The following is a 14666-nucleotide window of genomic DNA, read 5'->3' as shown; positions in this document are numbered from 1 at the left end:
CACCTCAGCCTCCCAAAGGCGCGGGATTACAGGCTGAGCCACCGAGCCCGGCTAGTAAGTAATTCTTATGTCTAAATTAAATGTACCCATTCAACAATATTCTGACCATAAAAATGCTTAAGTTGACCGGGCATGGTAGCTCTAGCCTATAATCCCAGCACTTTGGGAGACTGAGGCAAGAGGATTGCCTGAGCCTGTGGGTTCAAGACCCGCCTGGGCACCTTGGCGAGATCTCATCTCTACAATAAATCAAAAATTGAGCCGGACGTGGTAGCGCGCGCCTGTAGTTACAGCTGCTTGGAAGGCTGAGGTGGAGGGATTGCCGCAGCCCAACAGTCAAGTCTGCGGTGGCCGGGAGCGGCCACTGCACTTCAGTCTGGGCGACAGAGTGAGACTCCAACTCAAAAAAAAAAAAAAAAAAGAAAGAAATGAATATGAGTAATATTGAGAGCTTGAGTAAAATTCTATTTTTACAATTGCTATGGAAGTTCTTTCATTGTTTCTTACATCCTACCTTTGGTTGTAAAGATGGAGAAATTCAAATGCATTTCATGAAAATAAAAGGTAGCAAATAATCACCATATTCGCCAACAGAAAAACAATAATTTGACAATTCATGCAGTCAGCTGTCATTGGCCAACTGGAATTCACCACCAGTGTTACATTTCTATTTATTTAAGCCACCAACATACTCACAATTTTCAATGGCCGGGAAAGAGGTAGAAATATCTTGAAAAGGATACTCGTTCAATGGTGGGCATCTGGGCTCTAGCACTTGGTGTTTCAAATGATTGTTGTACCTAAAAAGAAAAGTAGACTGTAGATGAGACATGACTCTTTTGATCTCTCAGAACACATCCTGCACCTAAACAAGGAAATGCCAGGATGAACAGTGCCTCTGGGGTTGATGGCACCAACCCATGGATACTATAACTGCCGGCCATTGCTACTGTTATATCTGTTAGAATTGGCATCCCATGTCAGACTGTTCTCTTTCAGCTCAAAATAAAAACTACTTTCCTATTCCATGAACTTTAATTATACATTCCTTCTACTTTTTATTTCAGACTTTCAGATCGAAAATCGATTATTCCTTGAGATCTGTTCATGAGAACGATGTGGAAGATTCCCTACCATCAACCCTCAATGAGGCTGGCTCCTCAATTTAAAAACACTTAAATATCAGGATCTTGCATTTAAGATCTGAGCACTGAACACATTTCAAAACTCCATCAAGCTGACCTCTGAAGTCTTTTGCATGAACTGAATGATAGTGCCTCCCTAAATCCAGCATTTCTAGTACTTCTTAGGCGTACTCTTGAAAGTACAATGGCTAATTACCAGTCATCCAAAAGGACTTAACTTTCTAGGTCCTTCTCTATTGAAACCCTGACTCATTTCGTGATGCCATCTTCTGTAGCCTACCAAAGGTGCTACTGTTCTCTACAATTTTTAATACAATAAAAAGCTCTCTTCTTTATGCTCTGCATAAAAACACCATGTTTCTCCCAAAAAGGGGAAGATTATTTATTCATTTATGCATGCACCTATTTATCCAATGAATGTTAACTGAATGTCTGATATGCACCAGGCATAGTGAGGTGTCAGGCTAATTCATGCCTTCATAAAACTCACATTTTAATGAGGAAAGAAAAGTTTTTAAAAATAACACATAAGTAAAATATATGCTGAGTGGGTGGTAGTAAGAGCTTCAGATAAAAATAATTTAGGAAGGAGGAGAAATAAGAAAATTCCCAAGTTTGCAAAGGAGTAACAAGTATCTCTCCTTTGCCATTCCATTCAAGGAGTGCGTTCTTTTTTGTTCTCTTTCACATAATTTTATAACCCTATCACATTTGTGTGTTGATCTACATTTTAGCATCCATCTGACTCACCAAAGAGAGAGTCCTAGGAGGGGTATGCCATCCATAACTCATTTATCCCTCTGTCACCCGGACCCATGACCTACCGGACCACTAAATATACATTTATCTCATAATTTAAGCAGTGATAATTCATTTAAAATTATTTTCATCATTTGAATTTGAAGAAAATATAACTCATAATGTACTAGTTTCTAGATGATATAATTTTGTTTTACATCAGCCTCCTTCTGTGATATATTGACTTTTTTCCCTAAACCAGACTTTAACACCAGTATGACAGAATCCAGGGACCACGCTACCTCTGTTCGCCTGGGAAAGTTTGTCATTGTCACTTAAAAGGTAAAACAATGATAAACTCTTCCTGAACAAATAAATGGGTGACTAAAAAGGAAAGAGAAGCTTACCTTGCGAAATATCTCCTCTAGGTGATAGCACCAAGAATATTTCCGGAAGCATGTGATGAGCTCTGTGATGAAGATGCAGCCCTTGGTGGAGTCCCGCCAGGACACGTTGTCTAGGGCAAGAGAGAGGGGTATACCTTGAGTTATGGCCTTCACTATTTGTTTGTTTATATATTTAGTGTTTCGTCTTTTTTATAAAGAAAAATATACCTTAGAAATTATCTTGATGGATTTAAGGGACACACTTATAACCCAACAATGGTTCATTTCCCATACAGGGGAAGCAGAAACAGTGGCAGAGGTTGAACTAAAGAAGCACTTTGTCAGAATTCCAAGAGATCGCAAAGTGACTGTGTGTTGATGCTTGGGGCTGACTTCCTATGACTTATTGCATGTTCGTTCACAAAACCTTGAGAGGTAACTGATTTATTCCACATTCGGATGAAAGCATATGGGCTCAAGTGGATAAAGGGACTTCCCCGTGTTAATAATATGAGTAAGTGATAACAACTGGCCACCTGACTTCAAGCTGGTTTACAGATTACAACAAGCTTTCACAATGTAATCAACAAAATGGAAGAACAGATGCAACACTTCAGTTATAGAAGTTGGATTACTGCTAGAAATCTATGGTGCAGTATAGGTCCAATAGTTAATAATATTACATCCTCAAAAATTTACTAAGATGGTAGATTGTATCTTAAGTCTCCTTATAAAATAATGACAATAATAAATAGAGAGATGGCGGAAAATTTTGAAGGAGATTACATGTTTCTGACACAGAGTGTGATGATGGTTTTATGGACATACACTTGTTTCCAAACCTATTAAGTTATATACAGTAAATATGTACAGTTTTTTGTATGTCTATTATGCCTCAATAAAGTTGTTTATAAAATTTGCAATTAGAAACAATCAAATGTAAGTATTCTTGAGAGGATTAACTAGTGGTGAAATACTAAACACTGTTTCCTGTGATTAAAACTAGTCAGCCTTACATCATTTTTGCCTTCTGCTAAAGGGCATTCACAATCCTACTGGGACGAATGTAGTAACACTGCTCTGTGTAGAATTAGTCAAGAAATATGAAGAGAAGCTTCAAGTTGATACTTTGAGAAAGGACAGTCAGTTCTGGAATTCATAAAATCTACTCAAAATGTTAAATAACTTCAGCAAAAAACAGAATCAATCATTAATGCTTTAATGTTGTATGATGAGGGAGTTTTCTTGTATTGCAATCCTTCATATTTGGAACAGCATTAACTGTAAAGTATAGCATTTAAAAATAAAAAAGCAATTTCAAACAACATGTGTGCAGGTGTTTGGGGCTGAGAACCTGTTCTCATGAGCACAGATAAGATAATGCTAAATATTTTGACAGTACACAAAATTTATCTCAGATCATTGCTGCACAGAGCCTATCTTGTTTTTCTGGACTTATTCAAAGGTGGCTTCAGGACGCAACTCCCTGGCTGCCACTAAAATACACATACGTGGGGTTGAGGAGCAGAATTCAATGAAGTCCTTCTCCACATGGATCTTGCAAATCGCATCATTCTCCAGTTTCCTAGGTGACCGTGAAGAGCTGACAACCGAGGTTCCTGGAGAGTCTTTGAACCACACTTCGCCATAGTTTTCTGAAAAATATTGACAATCTACACACTGCTGTGCCTCTCTCACGCTGACAATCTCAAGCACCTGCCCCATTCTTCTTGTGTGTTCACTTTAGTTCCACACACGCACACACACACACACACACACACACACACACAAACACAATCTTACCTTTGCCTGCTCTCTAGTGTCATTGAGCAATGTACCAACTGATAGTTAAATCATCATGTTGTTAGCAGTATTCAGGTAAATTATTTATGTGTGTTACTGTTTTTAACATAGCACCCAAACCCATGAGACAATTGGAATTCAGCAAAAAAAAAAAAAAAAAATTGACTTCAAACCACCTAAGTGCCTGATATCCTTACTTATTTTCCCTTGAATAATTATGAGGAAAAAAGAGGTAGTGCTATTTCAAAGTGGTCCCGGTTTCAAATGCAATTTTCTTCAAAGAGGTCATGTCAAAATAACTGTAAAACATTTACAAATCAAACTCACTAGGAATATTCAATTCTGAGTTTGAACATTTATGTTTAACTTTGATTTAGGGACTCTGATTACTTCTTCACCTTTTATCCTGAGGAAATGGTATCAATATATCTTAGCAGATGAGACAAATTGCCCTGATACCAGCTTCATAGACAGCATTTCCTACGAGTTCAGTGTTGTTCAATTGTACTACCTGAGTTCGAAGATTATTTGCTATCTATATAAATCACACATCACTATCCTCTACAAACACCTTTTGAACTTTTGAGTTTCCATTTGAGGACTCACCACCCCTGCAGGCCTGGACAATGATGACCTTGGGTTTGTTCATTAGACTACGGCAGTTGCGGTTGTTGAATATCTCGAAGATGGTGTCATAAGGTAGCACATCCAATTTCTCTTCACTGTGCATCGTTCCGCAAATTCCATCCAGGATGCCATGAGACATGAGCACCAAGAATGTGCTGTCTGAGGACTGATGCTCTGGTCTGGCTGCAAATTTCCACAACGCTGTCTCCATGCCCTGGAAAAGTTCCATGTTTCTTCACTATGACAAGCATGACAATTAATCTAAGACCCTAGATTTACCACGAACAACAGAAGAAACTGATGTAACATCCGGGTCATGGTGTCTTCCCGCAGTGACTACTCAATAATGATAGCGATTTTAATTTCCTTCCTTGATGGACAATGGATTCCTACCTTCTCTTCCTGCTGGTATACATAAACTGTCTTCTTGATATATTGTCTTTTTATGAATGTCACTCACATTGTTTTTTTCTTTTCCATCTCTATCTTTTCTATCTTAACAAGAGTGATGGGTTATAAATGCATCAAGTCTCTTTACTTCTAAATTCCATCCCGCTGTGCTTAGCATAAGACCCCTCTTGTGGCCTGACTGTTCTCTGTCCTGATCTCGGTTCTCTGCTCCTTCAAACTCTAGTCATGTTCCTCTTCTCTTTGTGCCTCTCACTGCCTGTTTCTTTTCATTTTAGCACTTTCCCCTCACTTCAAGAGTGCTGTAATCATATTTGTCTGAGCACCGTCCCTCAGGTAGTCCTGTGTTATCTACCCACAGAGGCTTTTCTAGACCATGACATCAAACATTGCTCCCCACTCCCCTCAGTTCTGTGTTTTCTTCATTCTTTTCTTTTCCCTTATTTTTGACTTTCATGTTTCTCTTATGTAGAACACATACACACACCTAATCTCTGAAATTAGATGGTTTGTTTTGCTTATATTTTGACAGAGCCTCCCCACTCTAACCTAAATCAATGCTATTTGGGAAACTCTTGTCTCATTTACAGACCTATCCTCAGTTCCAGGAAGAGCTTCAATGACCAAGTTTGGGACTCAGTATTTGTTTTATGAGTGCGCTCCTGATTAACACTCATTACGCTAGAATTTCTGAAGAATCTTAGGGCTGAATACCTACCACCTGACTTTGGAACTCAATAAGGATTGTGAAAACATAGGCCAATACGTTTTGTCCAGTTTTATGGTTTTGATTTTGGAGATCAATACAGATATAAATGTTACCTTTCCAATACCTTCATTTTGCTAGTGTACACACACACACACACACACACACACACACACACACACACACTAATGTGGCCTGAGATCATTAAAATTTTTTGAGGTTTTTATAAGGCTGACAGGTTAATAGAAGGATGTGTGTTGAACATGTGAGTTAGAAGTGGGTGAGGGGTTCTTACCTTGGCTGTGAGGTTCTCTTTTACATCCACAGTGTAGCCCAGGCCCTCAAGTAGCCACTTCATCCCTGCAATGTCAATGTCAGCCCCATATCTTGGAAGGAGAGTGTTAAACTCTGTATTGCATATGATGAGAGCCAGGCGAGTGCGATCTTTTTTCTTCTTGATTGGATAGATCTGGAGAAGATGGATATATGGATATGCAGTGAATTTAATTTACCCAAATCCCTTTTGAACCCCCATATGCCCATCAGTGTTGTTTTATTAAGACCTCATGTAGTTGCCCCATTTTCTAATCTTGACCTTCCTTTCTCAAGACAAAACATCAGGACATATCTGGAACAGTCACTCAAGCATCTTGAGCAAACTAGATTAAGTTCTCCTTACTCCTTCTAGCCTTTTCTTTCCACCCACTCAAATCTTTCTTAGTCTTCAAGCTACAGATTAAATTTCATAAAAACCAAGAGACATTTGTTATTGGTTTAATAAAAATGAATTCAGTAAACCTTATCTGCCTTGGTGGAATTATTATTTTTAACACAACCAAATTATGATGTCTTGCAAGCCCTAATTGTATTTTAAAAATATGCTCCGTGCCTAGGCTTTTCAACTAGAATACAATTACCACTCATCCGCGTTATCTTATAAATATTTTTATTCTACAGCCCTAGCTAAAATTGCTATAAATCCTAAATAACTATGAGAATGAATGAATGAAAAAGCTAGGGATCTGCATCTTATCATGGGGTTGAAAGAAAATTGCAATCTATGTGAAGCCATATGATCGCTTTCTTGTGGAAAACATCTATGTAAAACGTTACCGTTGGTCGGGTGCGGCGGCTCAAGCCTGTAATCTCAGCACCTTGGGAGGTTGAAGCGAGAGGACTACCTGAGCTCAGGGGTTTGGGCAACTTGGTGAGACCTTGTCTCTACAATAAATTTTTAAAAAGCCAAGCATGGTAACATGTGCCTGTGGTTCCAGTTACTTGGAAGGCTGAGATGCAAGGATCGCCTGAGTCCAGCAGGTTGAGGCTGCAGTGGCTGTGAGTGTGCCACGTGGGTGACAGAGTGAAATTTTAACCAAAAAACAAAATCAAAAAACAAAAAAAAACACCCCAGGTCACCACTATTCCCAATTGCAATCAATTAGAGTTTAAGAAATTGTGCACTTAGGCTAGAATTGGTGGCTCACAGCTATAATCCCAGCACTTTGGGAGGTCGAGGCCAGAGGATTTAAGTCTGTAAGTTTGATATTGCCCTGGGCAAAATAGAAAGACCCCATTCTCTACCAAAAATACAAATATTAGCTGGGGGTGGTTTTGCATGCCTGGAAAATCCCTTTAGCCCAAGATTTCAAAGATACAGTGAGCTATCCTTGGGCCACTGCACTCCAAAGGAAAGCAATGTCTCTCTCTTTCTCTCTCTTTCATGCATAGAACACAGCACCTCTTCAGCTCTTTCTTTACACAGCCTCAGGAATTCGTCATGAGGACAAAGTTTGAGGGTATCTGTAGATCCTGCTGACTCAGCTGGTCCAGCCACAATATTCACTAGAGCTGCAGGATACATGATATGATGTAGATTGTGACTTCTGTCTCTGTGACTCTTGTTACCTAAGAAGCGTGAGAAAGAAGGAAATTCTGAAAAGACATCTTCACATGTAAGTGGAGTATAGTTGATTTAAGTTCTAGAATAAGGAGATCAGTTATTATAGGGAAAGAAGTGACAAGTCCCTGGGAGAAAAAGCAGACTCACCCCAAAATGCAATGATAGGTTCTGAGAATCTGGAGAAAACTATCTCAATTATTTTGGGTCAATTGCGGCCTTTCCATATTCAGGAAAAACAGTTTGGTTTTTTCAGTAGTTTTACTCTAGGGTATCCATTCATTCAGGTGGACTTTTATTGTATTTGAGCAAGAATATGTTGAGTAAATAATTTTCAGTGCCATCTATCTGACATAATATGTGATTTCCGTATGTCGTATCAAATTTTCTAATGTCATATTTAAAAAGCAAAACTCAACAGGTGAAAATAATTTCAGCGATATGTTTTATTGGGCATAATATATCCAAGTTATTATTATTTTGACATGTGTTACTAACCACAGTTCGAGTACGCACTAGCTGCATATGGATAGTGGTTACCATATGGGATGGCACACAATCCGGTTTTGAAGGGATTGTCCCCTCCTGATCCATACAACACGTACAGGAAACGACAGATGCCCAGCACTTAATGGAATCTTGAATTCTGTATCATCCAGCTACTATATTACAACAACCTTCACATGAATTCTCACCCTACTGGAATAAGTTTTCTTCATTTACCCCTCACCAAATTGTAATGCCAGATATTTAATGAAGAAATGCTGTCTAGTAGAAACAGTTGTCTAGTAGAAACTTCGAGAAGTTTACCAAGATACAGTATAATAGAGTTTCTTTTAATGAAAGGAATAAACAGTTATGTTATTTCTGTCCTATGAGCCAACCAATACATTTTCTGTTTTTTGTAATTTAAATTAAGAAAATAATATAATTCTGTGTAAAATTTTCAGTTTTGATATTTTGTGTTTTTTTCGGTTTCAATCATGTTTCCATTAGTTTTTAATACTTTTTTAAATTAAATGTCTTTCTAAAAGTATGATAAAAGGCTAAACTTTGGAGACGAAGCAAGTTGTAAGAATATGTAAGAACACCAAATTTTCTGAGCATTTATTTTTATAAATTAAATAGTGACACATGCTCTTCTGTCCTATTTCCAGAAATCCTGCCAATGTAAAGATGTTGAAGTTTCTAGTATATTTATTTCCAGGTCAGAGAGTATGTTTTCTCATCCAAAGTTTTCTGTTTCCAGTTTAGTGAATGGTTTGGAGAACTTTCAAATTTAACAATCATCTCCTAATCACTGTTACGAGTCTATGTATAGATATGGTGTTTTAGGGCAAAATGACAAATTATACATAATTTCTCTCATATTCTATAGCAAAATTAGCATGAAAAAAGATAATTTTATTACAAAACAGTAAATATTATAAAACAATCTGTTGCTCAATAAAAATTTCCATTATCCTGAGAGTGCGACAAAAATAAACTAGGGAATTGGGAGCTTAGATAAAAATTTTACTCAGTGAGTCTTTTCTGTTACCTAATGAAATGCTCAGGAATGCCCTTAAATTGAGACAAAACAAAAGTGCTGGTATAGAATCAGAAAACACAATTTCCCTTGGAAGGTGGGTATTTGAGTGGTTACTTCTCTATTTAATAGACCTTGGCACATAGAATGTGTATAAACAGGTTTGTTAAATGAAATAAACCAACAAACCAATAGCTTGGATTCTTTCTGTTCTCTACCCAAGCCCTCAGTACTATGGAGGAAAACCTCAGATTCATGTACATGTTCAAAGACCTTCCGGGGTCTTCACCTCTTCCAACAGCCCTGCCCACCGCGTTCCTGGCCTGCTGAGCCAGGGTGCCTAATGTGTCCTGGGAGTACTTGGAGGCTCCAAACACAGATAGAGCTTAGGGAGTCACTGGGCCCCTCCTGAGAGGGTCTTCAGCTGCCTCCTTCCTGCCACAGTCTCTGCTGATCACATAGGTTATTTTGGTTCATTGCGATTCTGGGAACGCTAACATCATCATGAAACCCTTAATCCTTCAGTTTTGATTCCCACTTGCTATATTATATATTCAAAAGTCAAGATTGTTTCTATGCCATTCTGGGTTTGGGAACAAGAAAAAATCCTGTCATAAGACCAGTCTCAATATTAATAAGAATAGCCTCGGATACAATCATCGTGAATCGTAATATTAGCATGTGCTTTCTGCTGGTGGGAACACACCTTCTCCATGGAGAGGGCTTATTGAAAAACGCATTTGATACTATGAGGTCTCAGCAATTTATGCTGCCTTTTGTTTATTATCATGGATCGTGATTGATATACACTAGTACTTCAGAACTGAAGATTTTAATTTAAACACTGTGGCAAGTTGAGTCTGTCACTGGTGAACTTGGATCTGAGAATATTAAGGCTGTAATGTAATACCATAATCCAATCTGGGTCAAAAGTTGTGAAAAGCTGTAAAATGTTATACATTTTATAAGGATTGTCCTGATCATAATTTTATAACTCACAGAAATGGATGAGAGGTGGGGAAGTCTGTATTTTAGCACTCACAAAGCAATTATGATTACTAATATTTATTATGTGCATATTGATTTGTTGATTCAGCCTATACTCGTTAGGTATCTGCTGTGTGCCAGGCATTCTACTAATTGCTGCTATTCATTGGTTAAAAAAAGACCAGTTGCACTATTGTGGGCACAAGTTTTTAGACTGTAGCTTTTTTTGCCGAAACACAAAAGGGATAAGAGTGGAATAGATTTGGTCAGGAGAACAAGTGTTTAATCAGTCATATTAGTGTTATCAAGGCAGTGAGACACTGAAGAGAAACACTGAGTATGTAGCTGGCACTAAGTGACTCCAGAACTCAGAAGAGAGTTCTGGACAAGAGCTAATATCTTGGGAGTTGTTGACATGTGCCTGATATTACTGGTGTTAGCCTTACAAAGTCATATGAGGAAGTACTGGCATTGTCCTCATTTTATAGACACTAAGACTGATGACTAGAGAGCTAAGAAATTTGAGAAATTGGCAGAACATCCCATAATTCACAGGTGTCAGGATCTAGGTTTAGATTTAGGTACTCCTTATACAAGGTTTCTATTAGCAACTATTTCTGTGAAAGCCTAACAACAAGGTCTTCGTCTTTTTACACTAATTGGAAAATAGATTCCATCCCACAAAAGGCAAGGTGGCCTCTAAAAGGACAATGATAAGCTCAGTGAAAATGATGCTTTAGTAAAGAAAGGCCAGGGTATCACAGAGGGTGCTATATAGGCCTTGGAGTTGAATAGATGCTGGAAATTTTGAGATAACCATTGTAAAAGATCTACTCTTACCTTCTGGATTGGTGGCCTTTTGAATGATGGTAAGGACGTTTTGGATGAACTTTTGAGCTGCTACATGCTTCTTTCCGACAGAGTCTAACAAGTACAGGGCCTTGACTTCAATTTTGGCATCATAATAGTTTTTCTTTTTCTCTTCCTTTAATTTCACCACATTTTTTTTCATCAAATTATCCAAAGCATCATTGAGGAAACTTTTGGCGAGGGTTTCAAAAATCTTAAGCTCTTTGTTTTTGCGGTTGTCTTCTGCGAGAAATAGAAAGGCTCCTTCAATTGTGATCACAGATCATTGTTTTGCCCTCACTTTAGACATAGCTCTGTAACACGAAATATTCCTGGAAAGTCATTCTATTTCCTCATCTTCCCAACAAATGACACACCTTCTTCATTGTACCTGTAGAGTTCTCTCTAACTCCATTAAATGCATACCAGTCTGTATTTAAAGATTCATTGCCACTTAAGTTTCATATATATATATTTATGTATATATGTATATATACATTTTTTTTTTCTTTTTCTGTTTCTTCATCTTTAGCACTTTTATTTTTCCAAGTTATTCAACTTGATATGAAGGACACCTTTGCTCAGGAATTCCAAAATCTTAATTGGGTCTTTATTTTTGTTCTTTTTTGTTTTGTTTTGTTTCTTGCATTTGCCTTCTGTCAGAAATACACACACACACACACACACACACACACACACACACACACACACACACACACACACACCATATAGTGTTTTATCTCTTCTGTGGCATTTGGACTATGCTAATTTCTTGGTCATCCACTATATTCATATTTCTCTTTCTCTTGTTCACAGTCTGTGATTGTAATGTTCATTCAGAAATATGTGCTGCTCGGAAAGTTTCTGCTCTTGTATAGATTGTAAATTCCTTCTATTAGATTGTAGGGTCTTTCTTCTCATTATTTAGTTTCTTTGGAGAAATTACTATGTGCTAAAATGTACATTTTTATGCACATTCAGTATCAAAATATGTATGTTCAAAATGCTTAAAAGTACTTAGGTGCATGAATTAATTAATACATAGATGAATGCATTCAGATTCCTAATTTTTTAGGATCTTGTTCTCAACCAGATTTTAGAATTAAAAATAGTCTGATGATTAGTCTTCCAGCATGGTAGATTGATTTGACATTGGGCTAATGTATTACTCACTAGTAAATTTTGAATTTTCATAAGAAACTATAGATACCAAAGTAATAAAAACCTTTTTCTGGCACCTTACTGGTTACTGTTATTTATTGCCAAAGAAACCAGTTATATTTTGGTGGAGGAAACTTGTATATTTTAGATTTGTTTCCTGAGATGGAAAGGGGATGAAAGTAGAACAGATTTGGTTGAGAAAATGAGTGCTTAATTTTAGATATATTAGCTGAAGCCTATTATTGCCAATATTTGAGCAACAATGGCAAAAATGCAGCTGGCGCTGAATAGGTCTGGAACTTGGAGGAGAAAGTTCTGGCTGAGAGCTAATGTCTTGGAAGTTTTTAGCATATGCCCAGCATTACTATGTTTTCTGCCTTATCCATTGAAATTGTTGTCATTTCACAGATGATAAGCTTGATGACTAAGGTACCAGGGAGGTTTAGAAATTGAATCATGTCCCGTAGTTCACAGGTCACAGATTCTAGGTTTGGGTTTAGACACCCCTTATACAAAGTACCTGCTAGTAGCTATTTATAAAACAGCTTAGCAACCAAAACTGAGCTTTTTAGCTAATTGGGCTCTGGATACCATCCTCCAAAGGAAAAGGTGGCCTCTAAAACTACAATAATAAGTTCAGTGAAAATGAAATTTTTAAGAAATTATAGGGGAGGTCACAGAGGAGCCGGCACGAGCTTTGGAGTTGAATAGATGATGAAAAAAATTGAGATATTAATTTTAAAGGATTCAGTCTTACCTTCTGTATGGGTAGACTTGGAATCCATGTTGAGGAGGGTTTGGACAAGCTTTAGACCTACCATGCTTTTCTTTTGCACAGATTCTACCGAGACCAGAGCCTTGTCTTCCATTTTGGCATCATTTTGTTTCTCCTTTTCCTCTTCCTTTACCTTCAGCACATTTTTTTTCATCAACTTATTCAAATGGATACAGAGGACATCTTTTCTCAGGAATTCCAAAATCTTCGGTGGGTTTTTTCTGTGGTTGTCGTCTGTCAGAAATACAAAGACTTCTTCAACTGTGGGCACGGCTTAAACAGTTTTGCCCTCATTTTAGACATAGCTCTATAATGTGAAATATCCCTGAAATTACATTCCATTTCACCATCTCTTCAACAAATTACACACCTTTTTTTTTATTGCACCTGTAGAGTTCTCTCACCAGCTGTGTTAAAGATTCATTGCCACTTATTTATTTATTTATTTAGTTAGTTATTTTTGCCGGGACCAAGAGATTTATTAAAGGGGCTGTTACAGAGAGGGTCTGTAACTGAGAAAAAGCAAGAGAGAGAGTGAGAGAGTAAGAGAGAGAGAGAAAGAGAGATGGGGAGAGAAGGCGAGAGACCACTTATTTACGTTTTAAAAATTAGTTCTCATCTTCCTTCTGTTGTATTGGGCCTAATGCTACCTTTCGGGTCATCCACTGTATTTATATTTCTCTTTCTCTTACTCAGAGTCTGTAATGTTGATGCTTTTCCTGAAATGTGTGCTCCCAGGAAAACTTCTACTCTTGTCTAGACCATAAACTTCTTCTTATAGATTGTAGGATTTTCGTTCTCTGTATTTTGTTTGCTTGGTTAAAGCACTATGACTTTAATTTTGCAGTTTTACCCCATTTTTTAACTTTTTAATTTTTTTTTGAGTTGGAGTCTCACTCTGTCGCCCGGACTGGAGTACAGTGGCCGCTCCTGGCCACCGCAGCCTCAACCTGCTGAGTTCCGGCGATCCTTCTGCCTCAGCTTTCCTAGTAGCCGGAATTACAGGCATGAGCTACCACGCCTGGCTGATTTTTTGATTTATTGTAGAGATGAGGTCTTGCCGTCCAGGCGGGTCTCGAACCCGCGGGCTCAGGCAATCCACTCAGCCTCCCAAAGGCGCGGGATTACAGGCTGAGCCACTGAGCCAGGCTTTTACCCCATTTTATATCCACATCTTTGTACCTAAACTGCTAAAAGGACTTAATATGGTTTATAAATATATGAATTAATAAATGGATGAAAGCAAAAAAATTTCTCTTTATCGTCTTGTCTGCATCAAAATTTAGAGCTGAATATAATCTAATTATTAATCTCTCAGTATTGTAGATTAATTCAAATCTGAGTTAGCGTCTTATTTCTTAGGATAATTAAAATTGGTATAGATAAATATAGATATTAATGTAATAAACCCTTTATTTTAAAACAAAAGATATAAGTTGAGCAAGTTGTATGTGGAAAGGCCAGATATCTCATCAATTCTCAATTAACTCTATGATGATAGTTATACATCTAGATGTAAGAATAGCTTTGGAACCAAATGATATTTTCTAAGGAAAGCATATCAGGATATAAAACAAGAAAGTTGGCCCAGAAGTGCCAGTTTCAATGTTCACGTTAACTTGAGTCAATATTTCAATAACTTTCTTTTTTTATTTT

The 14666-nt window shown here is 37.6% G+C and overlaps 1 protein-coding gene across 1 annotated transcript; it reads right to left on the bottom strand.

The window, feature by feature from the left end:
• Window positions 1–701: 701 nt before the first annotated feature.
• LOC103267241 (caspase-4-like) lies at window positions 702–13104 on the bottom strand. The gene is made up of 8 exons (XM_008064838.2): window positions 12993–13104; window positions 11066–11338; window positions 7552–7661; window positions 6109–6282; window positions 4679–4913; window positions 3781–3924; window positions 2291–2400; window positions 702–800 (listed from the first exon to the last, which is right to left on the bottom strand). The coding sequence occupies exons 1-8, from the start codon at window positions 13102–13104 to the stop codon at window positions 702–704; spliced, it is 1257 nt and encodes a 418-aa protein (XP_008063029.2).
• Window positions 13105–14666: the final 1562 nt, after the last annotated feature.

The sequence above is a fragment of the Carlito syrichta genome, unplaced genomic scaffold, assembly GCF_000164805.1.
Source record: "Carlito syrichta isolate Samal-C Ts95f unplaced genomic scaffold, Tarsius_syrichta-2.0.1 Scaffold308079, whole genome shotgun sequence".
NCBI classification, from domain to species: Eukaryota; Metazoa; Chordata; class Mammalia; order Primates; family Tarsiidae; genus Carlito; species Carlito syrichta.
The sequence above is the reverse complement of the archived record's forward strand: the minus strand, read 5'-3'. Positions and strand labels throughout refer to the sequence as shown.

Excerpts from the sequence above, each read along its gene's own strand:
- LOC103267241 (XM_008064838.2), bottom strand. The coding sequence starts at position 13,104 with ATGGAAGACAAGGCTCTGGTCTCGGTAGAATCTGTGCAAAAGAAAAGC. Across the intron at positions 11,339-12,992 it reads CAAGTCTACCCATACAGAAG|GAGCCTTTCTATTTCTCGCA; the intron begins GTAAGACTGAAT and ends TCACAATTGAAG. Across the intron at positions 3,925-4,678 it reads TGTCCAGGCCTGCAGGGGTG|AAAACTATGGCGAAGTGTGG; the intron begins GTGAGTCCTCAA and ends AATATTTTTCAG.